The 23,693-nt window shown below is 41.5% G+C and overlaps 1 protein-coding gene across 30 annotated transcripts in view; it reads right to left on the reverse strand.

Moving 5' to 3' along the window:
* Positions 1-23,693, reverse strand: part of ttn.2 (titin, tandem duplicate 2) — a 226,054-nt gene that overhangs the window by 194,916 nt on the left and 7,445 nt on the right. For 27 of the 30 annotated variants that reach the window (XM_040034160.1, XM_040034164.1, XM_040034163.1 and 24 more), the window contains exons 5-37: positions 23,518-23,597; positions 23,047-23,258; positions 22,887-22,962; positions 22,138-22,293; positions 20,116-20,349; positions 19,911-20,024; positions 19,154-19,393; positions 18,797-18,856; positions 17,806-18,064; positions 17,504-17,570; positions 17,213-17,410; positions 16,420-16,559; positions 16,163-16,311; positions 15,853-16,080; positions 15,326-15,567; positions 14,800-15,032; positions 14,538-14,702; positions 14,272-14,440; positions 12,490-14,186; positions 12,118-12,399; positions 11,768-12,034; positions 11,222-11,494; positions 10,863-11,126; positions 8,766-9,026; positions 7,371-7,631; positions 5,161-5,424; positions 4,799-5,059; positions 4,279-4,539; positions 3,666-3,926; positions 3,441-3,585; positions 3,144-3,312; positions 2,189-2,420; positions 640-924 (exon numbers count right to left, since the gene is read on the reverse strand). In XM_040034160.1, the coding sequence (XP_039890094.1) occupies positions 640-924; positions 2,189-2,420; positions 3,144-3,312; positions 3,441-3,585; positions 3,666-3,926; positions 4,279-4,539; positions 4,799-5,059; positions 5,161-5,424; positions 7,371-7,631; positions 8,766-9,026; positions 10,863-11,126; positions 11,222-11,494; positions 11,768-12,034; positions 12,118-12,399; positions 12,490-14,186; positions 14,272-14,440; positions 14,538-14,702; positions 14,800-15,032; positions 15,326-15,567; positions 15,853-16,080; positions 16,163-16,311; positions 16,420-16,559; positions 17,213-17,410; positions 17,504-17,570; positions 17,806-18,064; positions 18,797-18,856; positions 19,154-19,393; positions 19,911-20,024; positions 20,116-20,349; positions 22,138-22,293; positions 22,887-22,962; positions 23,047-23,258; positions 23,518-23,597 (8,205 nt within the window). Of the gene's footprint in view, positions 1-639; positions 925-2,188; positions 2,421-3,143; positions 3,313-3,440; positions 3,586-3,665; positions 3,927-4,278; positions 4,540-4,798; positions 5,060-5,160; positions 5,425-7,370; positions 7,680-8,765; positions 9,027-10,862; positions 11,127-11,221; positions 11,495-11,767; positions 12,035-12,117; positions 12,400-12,489; positions 14,187-14,271; positions 14,441-14,537; positions 14,703-14,799; positions 15,033-15,325; positions 15,568-15,852; positions 16,081-16,162; positions 16,312-16,419; positions 16,560-17,212; positions 17,411-17,503; positions 17,571-17,805; positions 18,065-18,796; positions 18,857-19,153; positions 19,394-19,910; positions 20,025-20,115; positions 20,350-22,137; positions 22,294-22,886; positions 22,963-23,046; positions 23,259-23,517; positions 23,598-23,693 lie in introns of those variants that run through there. The other 3 variants (XM_040034143.1, XM_040034145.1, XM_040034165.1) reach the window with 3 other exon arrangements.

The raw sequence follows: 23,693 nt of genomic DNA on the forward strand, positions 1-23,693 counted from the left end.
CAGCCACTTACAATGTCTGCCTGGACCCTGGCAGGGCCATGGTGGGTCCTCGGCCAATCCTTGACCGGTCTCCTTGACGGTTGTTAATTTGCCGCCTGTGACGTGGACGACACAACTATGAGTAGTAACGCCCTTAATGAGCAATTGGTGGTAAAAGCATGTGTATCCACCAGGGGGAGCAGTGTGGAGGCTCCCCTGCAGGCTTGCACTGCATATTCATACACTTTCTAGTTGGTTGGTTAGCGATGCAAAAACTCCACGCGCTGTCAGGTAAGAACACTCTTATACAAATAGTCTTCTTCTTTATCTTTTCCAAAACTTTAGGAAAACTTTTTTCTTTTCGTATTTTAGTGCTTGTTGTTCTGCTGCCCTACATCATTTGCATTATATTGAAGCTATCATCACCTCTTAATGATCACGTTGAATTAATAATAAAGTGCAACTTAAAAATATGCAGAAGTCATTTCCACCTTCTGGTACGATCTGACCTATTTCTGGTGGAGAGTTGTGTCCATGAAAACTGTGATGTTGGGCTAATGGCGAGAGCATGCACTCTACTCAGGAAAAAATGCCAATTTCAGCAGAAACCAACAATCTGTTTTATACAAAACTGACTATCAAGTCACATCCATGTCTCACCTTCAACATTGAGTGTCGCAGTGCTTGTGGCAGTGCCATACTCATTCTTGGCCTCACAGGTGTAGACAGCAGCGTCTTCAGGAAAGACCTCGATGAGCAGCAGTGTGTGCTCGTTGCCATCGTGCAGGAACTTGCACTTGAAGCCAGCGGAGAGAGCCTGGGAGTTTTTGTACCAGAAGACCTGAGGCTGGGGAACACCGCTCACCTGGACTGAGAAGTGAGCTGGTTTTCCAGCCTCCACCGACTGGGGCTCCATGTGGCGAAGGATCTGAGGAGGCTCGGGGACTGAACGAGGCAGAATATTTTAGAGGTAAAGTTTAACTGGAATATACGGCGGCATGAAAACTACATAATTTGTTCTGTTTCTGTTTGTGTTAGTTTGCTCCTTGTTCAAAGCTTCTTGCTCCATCCTCTCATGTCACTTCTCCTGTGTTAATTTCACGTGTGTCTATGTATTTGGTTACCATATTTCACTTCCTGTGTTATTTGGATTCATTGTCCTCTGTGCCTTGCTTTTAGTTTTCTCATCATCCATTTCTTTTCAGCTGTGTCTTGCTTTCATCACATCTCCACTTTCCTGATTGCTGTTCTCTGTGGGTGGATTTAATTTTCCCTTTTGTGCTTCGTGTTTTGTTTCCTGGACCTTTTGTAATGTAATATAAATTGCTTTCTTGTGTCCATCCTTCCGTGTCTGCATTTAGGCCTGCTAGAACCTTCAGCTGCACTTCTGCATGTACAGCGGTCCCTCGTTTATCGCGGGAGTTACGTTCTAAAAATAACCTGCGATAGGCGAAATCTGCAAAGTAGCCAACTTTATTTTTTACAATTAACATAGATGTTTTAAGGCTGTCAAACCCCTCACTACACACTTAATACACTTTTCTCTCTTATTTAAATATTCTCAAAGTTCAGGCCTTGTAGAAAAATAAGTCCAGTATTACAGAATGAAACCAAAGGGACCCCTCAGGTGACGACGTTTTCAGCGTTGTTGTGTTTGTTGGGGAGGAAACTTACAAACATACAGTACAGCACGTCAGAGTCACGCTGCTAGCAATCGAAGATTTATGTAAATTTGACAAGCTGAACGCATTCTGTACTGTACAGGAGACACAGCACGAGATTAATTGACAATGCGCTGTAAAAAACCCAAAAAACTAAATTGCACCAAAAAAAATCTGCGAAACCGCGAAAGGCGAACCGCGTTATAGCGAGGGAGCGCTGTATATACTTGAGCTTGTACATATACGTTTAACCCTGTGATTAGAGAAAAGTCCTAAAAAAATTCAAATGCACCCAGTTCTAATTTTATTTAAGTCATTAAAGATATATGCTGAACAGACATTTTACCCTTAAAAATAGCAGCTCAAAGAAATAATTATAAAGCCAAAATGGTGAGAATGATGAGTGTATGTAACCTTCAAAGCACAATTGTATCACTGATGAGAAAGTTTGAAATAAATGGCCTTTTTAGAAACAAACAAGAAACAACCAGTTTTTATGTGTTCATACTGTACATCATTCTTTCTGTGTGATGTCACGCTGGACTTACTGTTTATTCGAAGCTGCATGGTGCTTCTATTTTTGCCAGCGATGAAGGTGTACTCCCCAGCATCACTCCTGTAGGTCTCTGAGATGGTGAGGCGATGCAGCTTCCTGATGGTCACGTAGTTAAATCGTTCTTCCATCGAGAACTGGATCTCCACACCGTTCTTCAGCCAGTGACCCTCCACATCTTCTTCATTCACTTCAAACTCAAAGGTTGCACGGTGTTTCTCCAGAACCTAGGAGGGGATAGTGAAATATTTACATTTCTATCTCTGTTCAATTCAATTCAGTTTTATTTATATAGCGCCAAATCACAACAACTGTCGCCTCAAGGTGCTTTATATTGTAAGGTAGACCCTACAATAATAGAGTTAAGGCCCTATTTTCTGTTGAAATGTCAGTAAATACAATCACCAAGCACCCACAATTCTACTATTTAAGTTCCTTTTTAAAATGTGAGTGCAGTAAAACATGTTGTGGGGGACTGACAAACCTGAGCGGGTCATATGTAAACATTAATAGTTATTTTTTATTTTTATGGCCAATCGTCACTGCTTCCACAGAGAGAACAGAATAATATCTAAATATTTACACACTGTTTCTAGTGTATCTTTATGCCTTATTACTTTAAGCCATATTTCTAAATAAGAAATAAAAGAGAAATAAAAATGTTAATCTCAGGTTCAGTATCTGACACTTCGCCCGTGTCTTTCCAAGCTAAAACATATAGATGCACCAAACTGACACTAACTTCTCTGCGTAACGCCTGTGGTTGTGAAACAGAGCAGCTTTGGTTGCAAAAGTTAATTTAGGATTAAAATAAGATGAAACTCATTGCAATTAAATAAATGGACAGTCTTAAAAAACAGCGAATCACCTTTAATCCTCAAACTGTGATTACCTGAAAGACAGAAGTTTTATTCTGAAACATCAGTAAATGAACTTTAAAACCACTTCACCGTAATTTCCCGCTCAGGAGGTTCCGAGATCCGAATATCGCGACCCTCCACAGTGAGCCGGGCCTTGGAGACACTTGATCCAGCTACCACTGAATATTCCCCAGCATCAGACATTCGAACCGTCTGGATCACGAGGCGGTGAACATACTTCTCTGCTGTCACAATATACCTTTGGATTCAAGGCAGAAGATATCCAACTCACAATTAACCTCTAAAAGCTTTCATTGTCCAAAGGAGACGCTGGGAATAGTGATTTTCAGATTAAGCGTGGCCAAACTTTGACGAGCACTGACAGACCTTTCCTCAGACATGTCCATCTCCTGACCGTCCTTCATCCACATCACCTGGATGTTTGGCTCAGAAACCTCACACTCAAAAATCGCCTTCTTCTTCTCTGTGATCTTTATGTCCTTGATCTTCTTGGTGAATTCAATCACACGAGCTGAAAGAACAACATTTTCAGAGACGTTTCGTAGCATTTCTCACCTCTACAGACTGTAAATGTGCTCAGCACCAGGTTACCTTCGACAAAGAGATTAGCAGTGGTGGCAGCAGAGCCGGCCACAAACTTGTACTCTCCTCCGTCTCCAAAGTGAACGTTTCGGATGGTGAGGGAGTGCGTAAGCTGCCGACTGCGGACCTGGCACCTGTCCGACGACTTCATTTCCACGCCGTTCTTCAGCCATTTGTACGTGATGCCTTCATAGTTGACGGTGACCTCAAAGGTGATAGTGTCTCTCTCTTGGGCATTCAGGTCCTTCAGCATGGAGGTGATCAGAACCGCTGGAGGACGAAATTTGAGGGAAATACAAAAAGACACATTCACTGTGTTTGCTTTTGAAGAATTTCAGCTATTACTGTATGCAGTTATTCAGATACTTTTATTTTGTTTTATGATTTCCTGTACTTCAGATACAACCCAGTTTCTCTGATGTTCACAATCTAAGGACAAACTAGCAATCTGAGGACAGAATAGTAATAAAGCTCAAATATATAGCGAGAATTCTGAAACTTTAAAGATAAAAATATGTTAAATTAGGTGATTATATAATTTAGAAATTATTTTAACCCCCCTTTTGAGTCTCATTCTGATACAGTATTTTCATATCACGTTATGGGAGGTCAGAATTCTTACGGTTGACGGTGAGTGTTGCAGACACTTGGTCGTTGCCACAAATGAAGGTGTACTCTGCAGAGTCGTCCCTGCTGGTGTTCATGATCTTCAGCTGATGGAGTTTTCCCTGAACCACAATCCTGAACTTGTCACTCATCTCAATCTCCACTCCGTTCTTCAGCCAGGTGGACGGCACATTGAAGTGGGAGACTTCACACTCGAATGTGGCCACTTGAGTCTCTGGTACCTCCACACTTTTCATGGGTTTAGTGACCTGCAGAGCTGCATGTAGTAAATCAGGTCACAAGACATGAATAACAAAAGATTAGACAAATATTCTTCTCATCTCAAACACCATAAACATTCTTTATATTATTCAGTAAGTGGATGGACTGCTTTTCACTCTACCTGCAATCTGTGCTTAAGTGTTTTTGATCTAACATTCATACTCTGATGGATGTGTCTGAGAGCAGCTTGGAGTTACTATCTTGCGATCTAAATGCAAGACTTCACATGCAGTTTGTCTTATAGTGCTACATACCCTCCACGGTGAGTACAGCACTGCACTGCAAGTGTCCAACCACAGCCACGTACTCTCCTGCATCGCTGCTGTCCAGATTCTTCAGGATCAGTTTGTGTGCTTTCCTCTCAGACAGAATCTTGCACTTCTCACTTGACTTCAGCTCCAAACCTTTAAACATCCACCTAACAGGGATGTTGTCATGTGAGAGGCTCATCTCAAAGGAGGCTGTGCCATCCAACAGAGACGTCGCATCTTTTATCTTCTTCACGATTTTGATTTCTGCAGGAAAAAAAGTAGCAGATAAACCACTCAAATGATATGATGATACGTGACAACATTGTGCACAATTCTTGGTTATGCTGATAAAATCTGACACTTACTCTCTACGTTGAGTCTGGCATTGGCAGAAAGTTTTCCAAGTTTGAAGGAGTAAACAGACTCGTCCTGTATGTTGCAGTCCTTGACCTTCAGCGTTTGGACCACGCCACTGGAGACGATCTCGTACTTTTCGCTGTTTTGCAGTTCCACCCCGTTCTTAATCCACTGGGATCCTTTCACATCGGGGTGTGTGAGCTCCAGTGTGAACACTGCTTCCTGGGTCTCCGTCACGGTCTGGTTCCTCAGAGTTTTCTTGATCTTCACTCCTGCATATAAATATAAAACTCTGCTAACTTTAATGTATACACACGGAGGTGATTCGTTAGTTTTGGAAGCATTTTTGTTCTGTCAGGAGAGGTGGGACAGACAGAGACTGAAGTCCCCCCGGCTTACCTCTCATCACATCTGAGAGTAGAAGTTCTTAACATCCAGCCTCTTATGTTAAAAGTGATGCAGAGCGCTAAATGGAGTCTATCTGTATGTGCTTTTATTCATAAATCATCTTTGTTTTTAATCAAACATACAATAGAGATATAAGTCTAATTAATATGAGGAATGAAACTTATTCTAATGTGCAGATATTATCCAGCTTCATCTTTGGCAGATTAGTGTCTGTGTGTGGCTGAAAACAGAAATGTGTCGCCAACCCATCATCATCATCACACATGATTGTATGATACATGAAGTATGTTGCAAGTGTTAAACACAGATAACATGAGGGGATTTTGCTGGTGGTTAATCGTGTTTCGCTTCCTAATAGTGATCAGAATATAATCAGGTATAAATTTAACCAACATACAAATAAGAAAATATAATCTATAATAATGATTCTAGGTGCAGGTCTCTCACTGAGTGTGTGTGTGGAGATGACCTCAGAGGCTGTGGGTGTGTGTGGGTGTGGAGGATGGGAGGGGGAAGTGAGCGAGCCTGAGGAGCCACTAATCTAAAAGAACGTCTGATTTTAATGTGCAGGATTTAATAAAAGAAATCATATTAAGTATAATGGGACAAATAAACAGAGTTATGAAGAGAAAAAGTGAGAAAATGAATGTGTTAGGACAGATGAGGTGGCAGTAATGGTGGATGGATGTCACAGCCACTGTTATTGAGGGGAAATTATAGCAAGTAACACCAGAGGAACAACCAATGCCGACACTGTGGGCTCACTAACTGGATTTAGGATTTATTGACTTTTTCTCTCCTTATTTTTGCCGTTTGGGATTATAAATCCAAGAGGATTGAGATTTCCATTGTTTCTGAATGGGATGCAACTTCCATGAACTTGGCTCTATTTCTATTGGACAATATCCACACAGAGATGAGTGTGTCTGTGCCCATTCTCTCCTCAGACCATCTCCTCTCAAAGATTCTAATAAAATCAGCATTAACTCAGAATCAGTTAATTAGGTAAGAATAATTCAAGTAATTTGATTCTGTAATAATTATTCTAATTTACTTTGGCTTTTGCTTTAATAAAATACGTTGTATTCAAAAAGTTTCATTTGTGAACCTTTTTAAACTTTCGTGAAACAGTAAATGTAAAAACCTGAGGATGAATCCATATTAGTATAAATAGCTCCTATTATTCTTAGATTTACAAGCTGCTAAGTTACTGAGGGCTCCCGTTTTTTGTTTTTGTTTGTTTGTTTTAAATGAGAGGAGCCAGGGTAGTTAGTACTTATAGAGGGATAGTTAGTACTGGATGAATCCCCTCACCCATACGCTCCATCTAAGATCTGCTCTGCCTTCTGGGTAAAACCCATAGGATCAGAGATTAGGATTAATCCCGACTTCCAGTATTGGAGTACTGGTCCCATGGATCGACCGTACAAATATAACACTTATTATAGTTACTAGAGCTATAATATGTATGTATGCAAATATTGTGATAGTGAGTCTGTCTGAAACTATCATAAAAGTTTAAACAAACATTTACCAAGTCATTATTTTTTGCGACAAATGAACAGGACATTCCCAGATAACCTTTAGAACTTTATATAATATGACAGATAGACAAAATCTTTCAGTTTTCAGCACTCACTTTGCATTTTTCCCACAAAATGTTAATTTTTAAATTTTCTTTCAATAACTACTTTTATTTTGATTGTCGTATTTAATTTACCTCAGCATGTTCCCGGTAAACGTCCTGTTTTATTTATCTTGGTTATGTGAACACTTTGTGTGTGTGTGGTAGTGGGAAGCTAGTACTTACCCTCCACCCTGAGATTAGCTGTAGTTTTGGAGTTGGCCACCTGGTAGGTATACTCTCCGACATCCTGTGGCCTGGTAATGTTGATGATGAGGCGCCTGATGGCTCCGTTCACCTCACTCACCACATTCTCATTGAAGTCAATGGGCTGGCCCTCCTTAAGCCACTTGCCCTCAGCATTGGCATTTGCAACTTCACACTCAAGCTCAGCAGTCTGAGACTCCGCCACTGTCACATCCTGCAGGGGCCGTGTAATGGCTCCACCTAATGGCAGCAGAAAGTAACATTTCTGTTTCACTTCTGACCACATGTCTTAATCACAGAAACAGCAAATGCCAACACACACAATCTTCTGTCATAATAAAAAAAACAGCTGCTTTAAAATAATCCACGTTTTTGTCAAAGATGGGTTTGGGTAGGTATAAATGTCAGCAAAATGTGAAATGTGTACCAACAATTAAGTAACAAATTGTCATCTAGTGTGTGGATTTCCCTTATCTGAAGTGGCAGGTCAAGGAGCAGCAGTCTGAGAAGAGACCAAACCTTCTTCTTCCCACCCACTTCCTCCATCCAAGGTTACACCAAGTAATTCCCAGGCCAGCCAAGAGACATAATCCCTCCAGCATGTCTCGTGTCTACCCTTCCTCGAACACCTCACCCAGGAAACATCAGATGCACGAACCACCTTACCTGGCTCCATTCTATGTGGAATGAATCCCTCTCAGATAACTGAGCTCCTATCTCTAAGCCTGAGCACAGCGATCCTTCAGAGAAAACTAATTTCTGTGCCTTGTTGTTAAGATCTCATTCTTTTGATCATTACCCAGAGCGTGTGACCATAGAAGAGAGTAGGGACGTAGATCAACCAGTTTATCAACATCTTTGCTTTTACACCCACCTCTCTCTTCACCACAATGGAGGGTTACAGTGTCCAAATCACTGTAGTCGCTGCACTAATCCATCAATCCCCTACTTCCCTCTCCTCTCACTCTGAACAAGCCCAGGATTCTTAAATTCCTCCACAAAAACTCATCTCTGGCCCAGAAGCAAGCAAGCAATGGATACCCCATGTTCTCAAATGCCTTCTCCTAATCCACAAAACACTTGTAGAATATGCTTGAATATTCTTGAGAGGATAGAAAACTTGTCCAGCTCTTTACGTTGAGGAATACAACCACGTTGTTCATCTTCAATCTGAGGTTCAACTAACTGATGTATTCCCTTCTCCAGTAATCTGGCATAGATCCTCCCAGGGAGGCTGAGGAGTGCGATCTTTCTTGAAGATGGGCACTACCACCCCAATGTGCCAGTGAGTCTTTTTTAAAATCAGTGATTGTGTAAATGATTTCATCTGAGTAAAACACACAATATCCATAATATCTTAAAAGTTAGACATACCAGAGACAGTAAGCTTGGCACTAGATGTCTTTTCACCAGCATGAAACATGTACTGGCCCTCCTCATCTTTCATGGCGTCAATGACTGTCAGAGAGTGAGCCTTTCCCTTCGACTCAATCTTGGATTTGGGTCCAGGTTTGATTTGCTGGTTCCTGAATGTCCAAACTGAGTCAATTCCAGGGTGAGAGACTTCAACATTAAACGTCACATTCTGGGACTCTGAACACACTTTGTCCTCCATGTGTTTCACAATGTGAACCTCTGTAAAAATGAAATGGTTAGAGTATGAAAGTGAGACTGGAACCTAAAAACAGTATCACGCTGAAAGTACAATGCTGTGAAAAAGTATTTGCCCCCTCCATGATTTTTTTGTCAGAACCCCTCCACGGTTCTGACATAAACGGTAGTAACCAGACCGAAAAGCAGCGCACATTTCAGTGCTTTATTTTGGTGCTTTTATTTTCCTGAGCTGTGATACACTTTAGATTCTAGCCAATCATTTTACGTTTCTGAGGATAGTAGGCGGGTCCAGGTACGTACGTTCTTTTAGAGCAGAGCTACAGATTAAAAATGCCCAAGGCGAAGCGGTCAAAGTCTGGCTGTACTTCACAGCAAAATATGCAAACTCAGCAGCCTGCAACAAGTGCTTTAAGGTGATACTGTGCAAAGGAGGTAACTCCTCGAATCTGACGACGAACCTGGCGACGCATAGCATTTTGTTAAAAGCCGAGAAAGGTGCCGTATTTGATAACTTGCTGCGAGACCTCACACCAAGCACATCTACTGCGGGTGTGGTGCCTGTTATCGGTCCCGGAGTTAGCAACATCCCCCAAAAACACGAAGAGGAGAGTCCTGGCCCCTAGCCCTGCCAGTGTAGCAGAAATGATGAGGATGATGATGCAGCAGCAGCCGTTCTTCTCTGCGTGAGTAACTTAATGTTGTTCGTGTGTAATTTACGTTGAGTAGGCTAACCACGTTATTACATTAATGCATGTAAGGTGAACTAGCAAACATCATCATAGCTGCATGCGGCTGTCTTCTTGTTTGATGGCAGATACTCCCTTCACCCTGGCCAAAAAGGCTAAAATGACCAAAGAAAAAGTGGAAAACAGTTAAACATGAGAAGTTTTTGGACAAAGTTTGTGTTTTTTCCATTGTTTAAGCACTGCTTCCAGCCAAGAGTGATACCATATATGCCCCATAGCTGCAGAGAAGGCTAACATTGTTATCTTTTTACAAAAAAACAGCTGAACATGAGAGGTTTTTGGACAAAGTGTGTGTTCTCCATTCTTTAAGCACCGGTTCGAGCACCGTTTAAGCACCGGCACCATTTCAAAAGTACCGGTTTGGTACTGGTATCGGATAAAACCTAAACGATACCCATCCCTACTGTTGACAGACTCCAAAAAGGCACTGATTACTCTTCCAGGAGGTCACAAAAGAACCCAAAACAGCCTCTAAAGAACTTCAGCCTTTTACAGCCACAGTTAAAGTCAGTGTTCATGATTTAACAATAAGAAACATAAGTGGAAATATGGCATCCAAGGGAGACGTTGACTACAAAAGACACAGTTGACCAAAAGGCAAAAAACATTACAATGATTATGCACCCACACGGTGATCTGAAGCACTTTAGCAAATCCACCTTTAAACTGGTCAAAAAACAAAATAAAGGTTCAGGAGTCAGTCAAATCCAGTTAAAATCTGGACTGGGATCCTGTTGTGATGCTTTGGCGTGACTTTAAACAGACCATTTATGTTCAAAAACCCTCCAATGTGGCAGAGTTAAAACAATTCTACAAAGACGGCAGACAACATTCATACACAGTGATGTGGAAGATTCAATGTTTCATTGCAATTCTTCCTGCCAAGAGTGGCCTTACCAGTTATTTGGTTAGGGTAGGCCAGATAGGTTTGGATAGCTTTTTGCCTTAACAGATAAAATCGTCATTTAAAAACTTTTAAAATTTTTGCCTTTACTTGGGTTATAATATTAAAATGTGTTTAATGATCTGAAATATTTAAATATGAGATATATGAAAAACAAAATCCAGAAGGTGACATATACTTTTTCACTGCACTAAAAATCTTTCTTACCTTCAACCGTCAGGCTACAGCTGGTGTCAACCTTGCCAACAACTAGTTTATAGTGACCCTGATCAGATGCAAAGGTTCTGGTGAAGACCAGCCGCTGCTTTGCTCCCTTTGCCACCATTTGGATTCGGTCACTGGGTGTCAACAGTTTGTCATTATGGTACCATTTGACAGAGCTGATGTCCTGGGCAGAGATCTTAGCCTCCAGGACAGCCTTTGTGCCTTCAATAGAGGATACATCCTTCAGTGGCACTACAATGTCAATAGCTGTAAGAAAGAGCAATAAGATGACAGTCAAAAGTCACAATTTTTTTAAACAAAATATTTTTAAATTTATATTCAAACCCAATTCTAACTCTTACTTTGAACACTGAGTTTGCCTGAGGTGGAGATGTCCTGGGCAGGAACCACAAAAGAGTACAAGGCAGCATCTTCTGTGCTGATATTCTCCACCAGCAGCTTGTGAACCATCTTGTCAATGACAATGTGGATACGTTCCGAGGCAGAAATGGCCTGGCCGTTCTTCATCCAGGTTCCCTCAACATTCTCTTGGGAGAACCTGACCTCCAGCTGAGCAATATCACCCTCACAGACTATCAGATCAGTCAGGGGCTGCATCAGTGTCACTGGACGCACTGAAGGCAGAGGAACCCATTTCTTATTAGATTTTACCATTACTACCAGGAACAGTAAAATATGCAGTAAAATGTTAGAGAACAACCACCAGGTTGGGACAAATGTTTTTGACATCCCAAAAATACTAAGGTAAAAACATGCAATCAGAGAATTACCCAAAATGTTTTTCAACAGGTTAAAGTTGTGAAACAACAGAACGCTGTTGAAATACACTGATGAAAATTCTCTTGTTTGCCAGCAGCAGTAACATGCACTTCACATTTTAAGCTTACATTTCATTTTTAGTGAGGCACTGGTCTTCAGATCACCGCATACAAAGGTGTATTTTCCCTGGTCCTCTTTCCTGACATCCTTGACAGACAAAGTGTGTCTTCCTCGACGTGACGATATGATGTATTTATTGCTGGGTGAGAGAACTTTGTCTCCAAAGAGCCAGCTGCCCTCAGCATCTTCACGAGATAACTCGACCTCAAACTCGCCAGCATAGGATTCTGGTACCTCAATGTTCTCCATGTGTTTGATGAGCTCGAGAGCAGCACCTGGATACAGAACAACATACCGAACCATTTTTATGTAATTTACAGGAACAGGACAGTTCCGGTGGATATTCTAGATAAATTACCTTCCACGTGAAGCCTTGCACTCGTTCTTATGTTTTCATCATCTGCAATCACACAGGTGTATTCTGCGTCATCCCTCATTTCAATCATTAGCACAGATAGGAAGTGGACTTTTCTGTCAGAGTGCATTCTGTATTTGTCTCCTGAGAAGATCTCCATGTTGTTCTTAAACCATTTGACTCTGACGAAGGGTTCATTGGTTTCACACTCAAAGGTCACCATGGTATCCTTCTCCTTGGCACTCGTATCCTCCAAGTTTTGGGTAAAGCTAACTGCTGTCTTGGCTGCAACAGCGAAATGAAGAAGACAAAAACAAATCAAGACAAAGCAAATTTAGCATGGCGCAGAAATGATTTTAGATGAACTTGCTTTACCTTGTACAAGCAGGAAGGCATGACTTGAGGACTCCCCAGCAATATTAATGGCCTTAACCATGATGCTAGCAGAATCTTGTGTTTCGACATCTCTTATGACCAATTCACATACATTGTCCTCAGGCCAGTACCAGTAAATACGGTCAGACTTTTCCAGCTGAATGCCATTCTTGAACCACTGACACTCAGGTTCTGGTCTACCAATTACTCTGACTCTGAAACGAACCTCATCCATTGGAGCAACAGTCTTGCTTGCAATGCGTTCCAGGATCTTGGGTGCTTCCATGCTGGGAGAGAGCAGGACCCGTTCAGGTTTTATTGTGGGGATAGTGAGTTTACCCTCTTCCTCCATCCTCTTCCTTTCAGCTTCTTCTTTCTCTTTCATGTGATGGAGCAGCTCCTCTTTAGTCTTCTTCAATAGGTCTTCATAAGAGTCATCCCTCTTGCGAGACTTAAGCTCTACAGCCGAGATAGACTCATAGAAACCCTCCTCTGTTCTGCGCTTGAACTTGCTCTTCAGTTCTTCAGACTCCTCTGAAGTTTTCTCATGAAGAATTCTCTGTGTCTTACGCAGCTTAACCACTTCCCTGTCTTGTGAAGCCTCACTAGGTCGGTCCATCTTCACAATATCAAATCCAATCTTGCCAGGCTCGTGTGTAGCCTCTGCAAGTTTTGGTTCTGGTGCACGACGCAGGACAGATCTAAAGTCTTCCCTCTGCTGGATCTCTAGCTTTACTGTGTGCTCAGCTGTTCCTAAAGGATTGTCAGCAACCACCCTAACCTCTCCTGAGTCATAGGACTTGATGTCAACAATCTCTAAATAGTAAATACCATCATAACGGAGTCTATATCTCTTGCTTTTGCGGATAAGTTGTCCGTTGAGGTACCAATTAACCTTTGGTGCTGGATAACCAGTTACTCTGCAGCGGAATCGTGCAATGTTGCCTTCCAGCACTCTTGCTGGTTCAGGAAGCAAGACAATATCAGGTTTTGTCTTTTCAGATTCTTCATCAGCGCCGACTCCTGCAGGTCCTCCCTCATGAGCCATGCGCTCAATCTCATCCATCCTATATGCTCCCTTCCTGCCTTCAGGAAGTTGTGTTTCCTCAACAAGTCCCTTCTCATCCTTGACAATCAGGGTGGCTGAGGTCTGGTCAACTCCACATTTGTTTGTGGCTCTGCAAGTAATAACACCACTGTCCCTAGCATAAGCAACTTCATAATCAAGGCTGCAGTATCCAAATTCATTGACCATATGCAACCTATTAGCAGCAGCCAGAGGTTTGCCGTCATGCAGCCACTCCACTACCATATTGGGGTCACCAATAGGAGTGAGTCTACACTCAAAATGGGCTGGTCCAAAACACTTCATTCTGATAGATGTCAACTTCTTCTTGAATTGTGGTTTCTGTTGCTTCTCCTTATCATAAAGATCACCCTCCTCCCACTGCTCTTGACCGTATCGCAAATGAAGCGGCTCCAACTCGGGTGCTGCAATCTCTTTAGCTTTGTAGGTTCCTCTAGGAATAATGAGCTTCCTCTCGATTTGAGGGGCAGCAAAGTCCACCTCAACATTGACTCTGCAACGAGTGGTGTCTCTACCAGCCTTGTTGATGGCTGTAGCAGTGTACCAGGCGCTGTCTGAGCCTGAAGCAGATGGAATCTGGAATTTGGCTTCTCCTTTGGTGCCATCAATCCTGAAAAAGTAAAAGGCCACATATACTGAAGAAAGCACTTTATACTGCACTGAAAACAAAATATAAAATACTACATATTACATACTTTATCTGTGGATGCTTGTGTGGGGTGATGATGTCACTGTTTTTCAGCCACACAATGTCTGGCAGGGGGTTTCCAATGGCTTTGACAGCCAACTCAACCAGAGTGCCCTGCTTTACAGTGATGTTTTTCAGCTTTTCAACAAATTGAGGACGTGCCAGGGTTTCTTGAGCTATAGATAGCAAAAAACAAAACAAAAAACAACACAATGTCTAACAATATGATCTTTTGGTTAATTAAAAAGTTCAAGAGTGCTATATATCACTCACCATCAACAGTAAGAGTTACATTGAGAGATGCCCGTCCAGCTCTATTCTGAGCAACAACCGTCCACTCTCCAGAGTCTTGTGGTAGGGCTGGGACAATGATCAGGGACTGAGTACCATCCTCTTTAATCACTATCTTGTGTGTGTTATCATTGATCACTTGTTGTCCTGGGAAAAGAAGGGCAAATGAGTTGACTGAGAGGCTGAATCAGAAAACAAAGGTAGACATCAAGAAATTTTTCTCTGCTACCTTTTCTGTTCTTACCATTGTGGAACCAGTATGTGTCAGGCATTGGCCTGCCAACAACTTTCAAATCAAATCGGGCAGTTTGCCCCTCAGAACATTTTATTGAGGAGGGCTTCATGACAAATACAGGTTTGTATAGTCTTTCAAGCTGAGCCTCATCTGTTTCGTCAAATCGACGGGCAGGAGACTGGCGAGGAGATCGGCTGGAAGAACGCCCTGGGGAGCGGCTCAGAGAACGAGGAGATGTCGATCTGAGAAAGAAGCAGTGTCGTCATTTGACATGGCTGCAGTTAAACAAAACAAATTTTAATTTAAAAAATGCAGTGGATAGAAGCTTTGAAAGCTTTCAACCTGATATTGTGTGCTTGTTAAAAGTGTGTGTATTATTAGTGTATTATTAAAGCACCACTATTATTCTGCTAGTCACCAATATTGTCTGCCTTTTTTAAAAGCTAAGCTATAAGCCAAAACATCCAACGTCCAGTTCTCATGGCGATATGTGATTTTCTTAATTTCTTTTTTAATTGTGCCATCATTAGATTACCTTATCCTCTGTACTGCTGGCTGTGGTGTGTATCTCTGCGGCGTTACAGCTTCGGATGGCTCCACATAAAGCTTTCCAGAGCTGACTGCATTTCCCTTCATGTTTGTGGCAAAAGCAGTGTACACGCCTTCATCCTCTGGCAGCACCACAGGCAGACGAAGACTGGCTCGCCCATCTTGAAGAACTTCAATTTGGTAACGCGCACTGGGCCTGATGCGCTGGCCATCTTTGTACCAGGCAATCTGGCACAAGATGACAGTAGTTCAACAAAGCTGGCTAAATGCTATAGAACTGTGAGAGTGCGATGACTCGACAGAAAGCATGAAACATAGCTGTTTGTTGTACTGTCAGATTTAAATGTTTCTCTTTACAGCAACGCTGGAATGGTATTTACAAAATAATAAATAAAGGCCAAAAACCTATATTTCTTGGCAAACCAAATTATTTATTATAAAGCATCACTCTGATATACCCAACTTTGGTTGGAAGAGTGAAAGTTGTTTCACTATATGAATGTGTCTCAATACCTTTGGCAGTGGTTTTCCAACCATCTTGCAGTGGAAAGTGACTCCCACTCCCTCCATGATCCTGTAGTTTTTCACTGGTGTGTCAAAGGCTGGCTGCACTGCCTCCTCATCTGCTATAGTCACTACCAGCTCTCCGTCCTCTGCCACAAGCTCTCTGTAAGTAATTCTCATGATACACAGTTCGATCTTCTGTATTATCCTCTCCTCAAAGGCTGAAATGAGGAATTCCTGCAAAAATGATGGACATTAATTATGAACCGTAGATTGAGATCTGTTATCACAGCACTGCAAATGTTTATAGCACAAGTACCGTTTCTGAGACAAAGCTCATCGGGGTTATTGTCCTCCTCTGTTCCAATTCATACTGACTCACGACCACAGAGGGTTCCTGAACCACTGACGTAGTCACTTCAGTTTTATATGTTACATCGTGCTGCTTCATATGTGCTTCATATTCCTCTGTAAACACAGATACGGATACGCAAATAAAGCCAGACACATCTTTTCAAAGTGATTTTTAAAGAAAGTTTAAAAAAACTGCAAAAAACAAAAAAAGGATGCCAGTACCTTCCTCCAACAGGCTGGTGGAAGCTGAAGCTTCTCCGTGGGGATTTTTAGCAAAGATGGAGTATTCTCCAGCATCGTCAGCAAAGGTCATCGAGATCTCCAGTTTACATTCTCCAGTTTCCTTGTAGGCAACTTTGTATCTGATAAGAAAACCAAAACAAGCTAGTGCTCCATCGTCACAGCATGATTTCAAGGCTCAATAACAAATTGTTCTACCTTAATATTTGGTTTGTCACTGCCATTACTTACAAAGTAAAGTGGATTTTTATTTAAAAAACAAAAAACCGATGTGTTAGAGAGTGTACAACGTACAAAAGACAATGATAGCTAGCTCCAGTTAAGCAAATCCACAAAAAACATTGGCCGGTGATGTAAATATGTCTTTTCAAAGACACCAACCTGCTTTGCAATAACATGGTCATCAGAGGACCACTGTTAAAAGGACCTCATAAAGAAAATATCTGAACTGCTAAACACAGGTAAGTTACCTACATGTTAATAAAGATCATTATCACAGTTGTGGTAATTATTAAGGTCTGATCTAAAACATTAAAAATATTGCAAACATTACAAAAAAGCTGACTCATAACGGAGCAGGACTATAACTGTTCCTGTTTGTTCCACAGATAGGAGATGAAATCAAAGAGATCAAATACTTATTTCACTCAGTGACATGCAAATCAATAGATTTCTGGTTGATATCTGTCTCTGTTCATTTCTTTGCAAGTCAGCAAACTCAGATATTCAGCAGGGGATACATTTTTTCCTGTATGTATTTTATAATCTGTATCACCTGTATCCAGTGGTAAGCAGCACGCCATTCTTCTTCCAGATAATGTGAGGTCTTGGATTTCCTCCAACCTGACATTCAAACACAACACTTCCTCCCTCCACTAGCTTCTGTACAGTGGGTTTCTTGATGAAGAACGGAGCTGCAGGTTCTCCTGCGCTCAACTCTGTCACTGTCTGCAGCTTTGTTTCAGCTGCAACACTGAAGAGGAGCAATAGCTTTATCAATTCTGCAGCTTTGGATTCTTACATGACTATAAATCTGCAAAGAATGAATCTGACTTTTACAACTCACGTTTTTTCTTGTGTGATTGCAATTTCTGTGACAGCTGTTTCCTCTCTGCTTTCGATTTCTTCTGAAACTACAAGAGAAAGTGAAAGTCAAATTAGTTTGTATAAAACTTGATGATCTGTAGTTTAACATGTTTTAGCATGTCCACAACTTGGACATTTGACTCTGTTGTGTTCATTTCTTTTCAAGTGTACCAGGTGACCGCAGGCTCGTGCAAAAATCCAGTTGTTTTTCTCCTCTACAGTATATTCATTTCTATACAAGCTTGTCAGCTTTACTTTGGCTTATCATTCCAGTATAGATACCTTTCACAAGCAGGTAGCAGGAGGTGCTCACAGTTCCTGCTTCATTGGTGGCAGTGCAGGTAAACCGGCCACTGTCTTCAGCAAATGCCTCACGAATAATCAACCTGGCAAATCCGTGCTCGTAGCTGATCTGGAAGTCAATGGAGCTCTCGATCTTGTAGTCCTCCCTGAACCAGATTATGACCGGGGAAGGGTGACTGCTGATTTTGCACTCCAAGGTCACTGACTCACCTTCGGTCACAGTCAGGTTCTTCAGTCCCTGAAATAGTCATAAAGAAGTTTACAGGATGTACGGCAATTTTACATCACATTTATATTCTGAAGACAAAAAGGCCTACTAGGAGTAAATAATGATCAGAATACGCTCTTTAACTCACACGTTAAAATGTCCTCGTCTTGTAATATTGTCAAAATTAAAGACATGCTGGAAACTAGTTCATGCATTTGTTACTTCTAGGCCAGACTAATGTAATTCCTTATCAGGCTGTTGTATAAGCTCTGTTAAATGGTTAAAAATCGATCCTAAATGCTGTAGCGAAAGTACTAAGGGAGAGAAAGAACGATCATATTTCTATAATATTATGTTGTGAATTGTTTTCATGTTCTCGTACATTATTGGGTTCACTCAGCAAAAAATGCAAAAATATATTATTCCTTACACTGAATGTAAAATAGATACATTTGAATCACAAACTGTAATTATGTAGTATTATTATGAAAACTGATGACAGGAAGAGCTTTAAATGTTGCTACCTTCAGTGGCTGTTATGAAGTCAGATGCAGCACTTTGTGAAATGATCAGTTATCTTTTAAAGTTTTCACTACAAAACATGTTACCTTACACTCATTGGGTCTTTCCTTTTGATAAAGTGTATGGTTAGGGCTGGATCAGGTTTTCTCTCTGATATTTAAGGTACATTCTTGCCAACTAGCTCTTTATAAATAAGCTGAATTTAATTGGGAACAGGAAGCAGATAGGAAAGGTACTCACAGCAATAAGAGTGGGTGGAACAACAGGCTCCTGGGATCTTGTAGGCACTGCAGCCACCTCCTGCAGAAACCAACAAGACAACTTAAAAATTGTCCCCCAAAAACAAAGTATGGGGTTCTGTTAGAATAAAGGGAGAAAACAGGTTAGAGTAGACAAAAAACCATATAAAGAGGACAGAGGGATGAAGGTGAAGCAGCAAAGACAGGAATAAGAGGAGGAGGATTCTTCATGAGGCAGGTGAAAGGCAGCGTATCAGTTGCTGCTGCGTTAAGATAGGTAGAAGAACTCAGGTGAACATCCACACAGGATTAAGTTGAGGAACGATAGGAATGATAGCAGTGAGGACATCAGACCAACCTGAGGCTCCCATTCCTCAAATTCTTCCTCACTAAACGCATAAGCGCCTCTGCTGTCAAGTTGAGTCTTATATCGCACATCTCTGAACGGTGGTGGGAAGGGCTCAGGTATCACATGACCCTCCACCGCCGCCTGTCGAGACGGACTGGGAGATTTGACTGGCTTGATGATCTTTCTGGAGGTTGAAGGGGAGGATAGCTCTTTGTGCAGTGTAGCGATGGCAGAGCCAGCAAGGGACACCTGATCAGCCAATGAGAACAGCATTAACCATCACACACAGATAGTGAGTCCAAATTCTGCTGGGGATTAGTGAGCAAGAGACACTGAACCTAAACAGGAAATCTAAACCAGCTAAAAACGGACTAAAACTGAAACAGGTTGAGAAACAGCAACTGTTTCTTTGCTGTGACTGATTTAATCCGTGAGGTGGGATTATCTGATGATAGCTGATTTAGATGGTTTTTCCACAAGGTGACTGCTTCATCTATTCTACAGATTACTACTCTGATCCAAAACACAAAGTCATATCTAAGAAAAAAAGAACAGTGTTACTATTACTGTTATATAATAACCACAAACTATAGCTAGTGGATGTTATGATGGGGTAGTCCTCAAAAGAAACAAATGCTGTGGTAGGATGGATGATACTGTGAGGACGGGATCAACGGGGATTAGACTGAAGGAAAACTGTATGTTAAGATGTTCACATTCAAATGAAGGTTTTGGGACGACGATGGCCTCAAGCTGTTCTTCTTACCTCATGTCTAGGTTCATGTTTAGGAACAGAAACTTTAGAAACTGTGAAATGTGGAACTGGGGGCTGGACGACACCAGTGTCCACACAGGAGAAGATTTCTGTTGTTCTCTGAATCTGGAGTAATCAACAGAGTGTGTTAGGATAGTTGATGCTCCATATCATTAAAATGAGACGTAAGTAACTGAATTCAGGGAACTCGTCCAACCTGAGAGACCTGGACTCTGTGCTGCTCTGCAGACACAGCAGGCTCAGTAGGAAGTGTTTTTGTTGCAATAACTTGTTTCTCTGCAGTTGCTGCCGCCTGTTGCTTTATCCTCAACTCCACATCCTCCTCTTCCTCTTTCCGAACACCCTCCCCATGCACAGGCTTGAGGACACGAGCAAGGTCAACAGCGGCCACCACTGTAGCCACTGCCTCAGCCTTTTTTTCTCCCTCATCCTGAAGACACAACAAGCAGCACACACATCTCAGAGAAGACAATGCTCCACCAAAAGCCTTAAGGACTGAAAAAAAAACACGACAAATAAAGCATCCATAAAGTCACGCAACACAGAAGTGAAATATCACGCAGTCTTCTATCCAAGATTCACAACTTGAGGTTCAGTATCTTGTCCAAGGATACTTGGCATGCAGATCGGAGCAGCCATGGATCAACTCATCATCCTTCCAGTTATTAGATGAGCTGCTCTACCATCCTGATCTGCAGTCACCTAATGAATTAAATGCATAAGGTGGCTGTGGGAAGACACATACCCAGGGCACTGTCGCAGGAACTCGAGCCCTCAGTATGTGGGTCATTTTCTCAACAATGTGACCAAACACTCTGTCTTTATCCTGAGCCAAAAACTTCTTATGTAAATGATGCAGTGCTGGCTATTTTAATAATTGTGATTTGTACAGCACTTTGTGATTTTTTTGCCTGTAAAAAGTGCTCTATAAATAAACTTTTCTTCTTTACTAGAATGTCAATAAACCTGCTGTGTATGGTTAAAATGGGACCTTCCTTTTTTCCTCTTATCATTGCTGACTAGTGCAGCGTCTAAACTTTAACAGTCTTATTAAGAGTGGAGTCAGATTACCTCTTAGCTTTGAGGGGCAGATGTCTGTTGCACTGTAATTACCCTTGCTGTTCTACGTGCACTACATGTTTTACAGCCGCATTAAAGAGGACCATGGCGAGTGGGAGTCAGCTGGCCTGGCGATAGCCAATAACTCCCAATTTAGAGCTGAGCAAGAAAAATATGCAGGACAAAAAGTCACACTTGAAGCATCAAAATGATCGTCCACAAACCAATGAATGTAGTCGCTACATCCATCTTTTTTATACAGTCTATGGTTACAGCATGTGATGTTCACACTGCACAGCTGTTGTTTACGATACAGATTGCGTTATCCATCTTTGTACTGCAAGGCCAGCTGTTCAGTCTCAACTCCTCCAGTAAGACTTTGTCTGGGAGCAACATACTACAAACTGCCCCTGATGCACCACTAAATGTGAATCAGTGAAAATGGTTTGTAATTTTAAGCTTTTTATATATGTGTGTGAATGTGTGGATGGATGTAGTGTAAAGCACTTTGGGGTGCTTAGGGACTAAGTAAAGCGCTACACAAATACAGGCCATTTACCATTTATGCCTACAAGCTCAATTCTAAAAGATCTCACAGAAACGTCTTGTTTGCAAACTGATTTAGAATTTTTCAGCCACACCTTCTTAAAAAGAGCTTTGTTTTTTCTTTGGATTGAACATACATTTTTCAAAACTGACCCTTTTGCTGCCCAGAGCTTGATTGTTACTGATATTATCTCTATGATGAGTTCAATTCGATAAATATGATTTTAAGGTTATAAGTGAATTCAAAACAGTAACAATGTCCTGAAGGAAGACTGGGTCAAAATGACAGAGTCACGCTTTGGCAAACAGGATAATCACATTAGAAGCCACAGCTAATAACCAAGAAAGGACAACGTTGCATTAAAAGAAAATAAAAGAAGAAGACAGAAAGAACAGAAAATAAATGCATGTTCACTTTACATCGAATACATCGGCACAGCTGGGCCAACATGTTCACAACATAAAAGTTAGTGATGTTAGTTTAAAAAGCAAAATTAAAAACAGAGTATTTGCCCGTGTTCATTCTGCAGTCACAAACAAAACGCACTAACATGTCAGGTTGGATGTACTGATTGAGTTGAGTTAACCAGCATGCAGGCTGTACCACTCTCACCTCTCTGGTGGCAGCCACCTGCTGCTCCCAGTGCTTCTCCATGTGAAGCTGAGTGGTGCTGCTGACAGCGGTCATGCTTGCCATGCTGGTATAGCTCGCCTCAGTCGCGTAGTCTCCCTGTTTCCAGGGCGGCAGAACCTCTGCAGAGGTAGATACCTGCAAGTAGACGATTGAGGTTACGCTTTATCTAACACGCGTTCAAAAAATGAAGGTCTGCAGATTTTAACAGCAGTTGCTGTGTGTGTGCTTTGAGAGACAGATCAAAGCCACTTTATGAACCAGTTTTCAAACTTTATTCATTGTGTTTTATTTTTCCTCTGTATCCTGATGTTACATGTGATCTCCTGCAGATTTTCATGTTGCCTCTAAAAATTGTTATTACTATTGCCAAATGCTGTAATTTCAGTTACATCATATATACATATATACTTTCTAACAGTAACTTACACCCTTCATCTCTGCAGGAAGACAAGAACAACAATACCGAGAAAACAGGACTGTTCCATCAGTGATCAATAATATTTGTACAAAAACTAGCTGGTATTCAAAATCAGAGTCACTAATTGTGTTGCTACCCCACACCTGAAGATGGCACTAATACAGTTAAATACATGGAATATGCAGCATTTCATGTTTTTTTGGTATTTGCTGATGAGCAAACTGAAAAGCCAAACAAACCGAGGCATGTACACTAAGTCACTGTTACAGCATCTTGACAGTGAAAGTAGACTCCAGATAGATGCTCTGACCTGTTTCCTGGTCATGATGGGAGACTTGACTGGTCGGATGGGAGAAACAGACAGTTTGGTGGATGGAGACACTGGTCTGTAGACGACAACACGTAGATCAGTCAGTTCATGTAGTCAATTTAGATGACCACCTGCCTTCACTGAGATCACAGTTGCATACCTGACAGGTGTCGGTGTTGGCCCTTTCACATGTCTGACAGGCGAAGGGGACTGCTGACGTCCTGCCGTCACCTTGGAAACATAGGACGGCGGGGACTTGGAGGTCGGCTTTGGAGGAACCCGTGGGGGGGTTTTGTGAGCCAAATGCTGAGTGATCATTCCTTCTGCTACATGGATCTCCCTCTTAGTGGAGGCCTGGAAACTAGTCTCCACCTTCAAAAGGGGAACATTTTATATTTACTAAGAAATGAGATATGAACATGACCTTTAAACATTAATTCCACACTCTGTTTCTTTTTCATGCATTTTTTTAGCAGACTTTATGATCAATACTGTCAACATAACATGACAATCAGGCAGAAGTACCTGAATAATACTGGGAAAAGAAATATTTACTATTTAAGAACTATGCTTTCTGCTTTAATCAACTTAAACTCAGATAATTGTTCCCTAGAGCACTTGGTTATCTCACCCTCTGTACTCTGCTCTGGGAAGCCGATATTTGGGATGTGGAAACAGTCTTCAGTTTCTTAGCTGGCACAGCTTCCTCACCTGCAACAACAATAAAAATGAAAGTTTAGGTTGATTAATTATGGTAAATTATCATTTAACACATATTAAAAACTGAAGTATTCAATTATTATGAGG

This window comes from Simochromis diagramma, unplaced genomic scaffold (genome assembly GCF_900408965.1).
Source record: "Simochromis diagramma unplaced genomic scaffold, fSimDia1.1 OVJJ01000176.1, whole genome shotgun sequence".
In the NCBI taxonomy this organism is placed as follows: Eukaryota; Metazoa; Chordata; class Actinopteri; order Cichliformes; family Cichlidae; genus Simochromis; species Simochromis diagramma.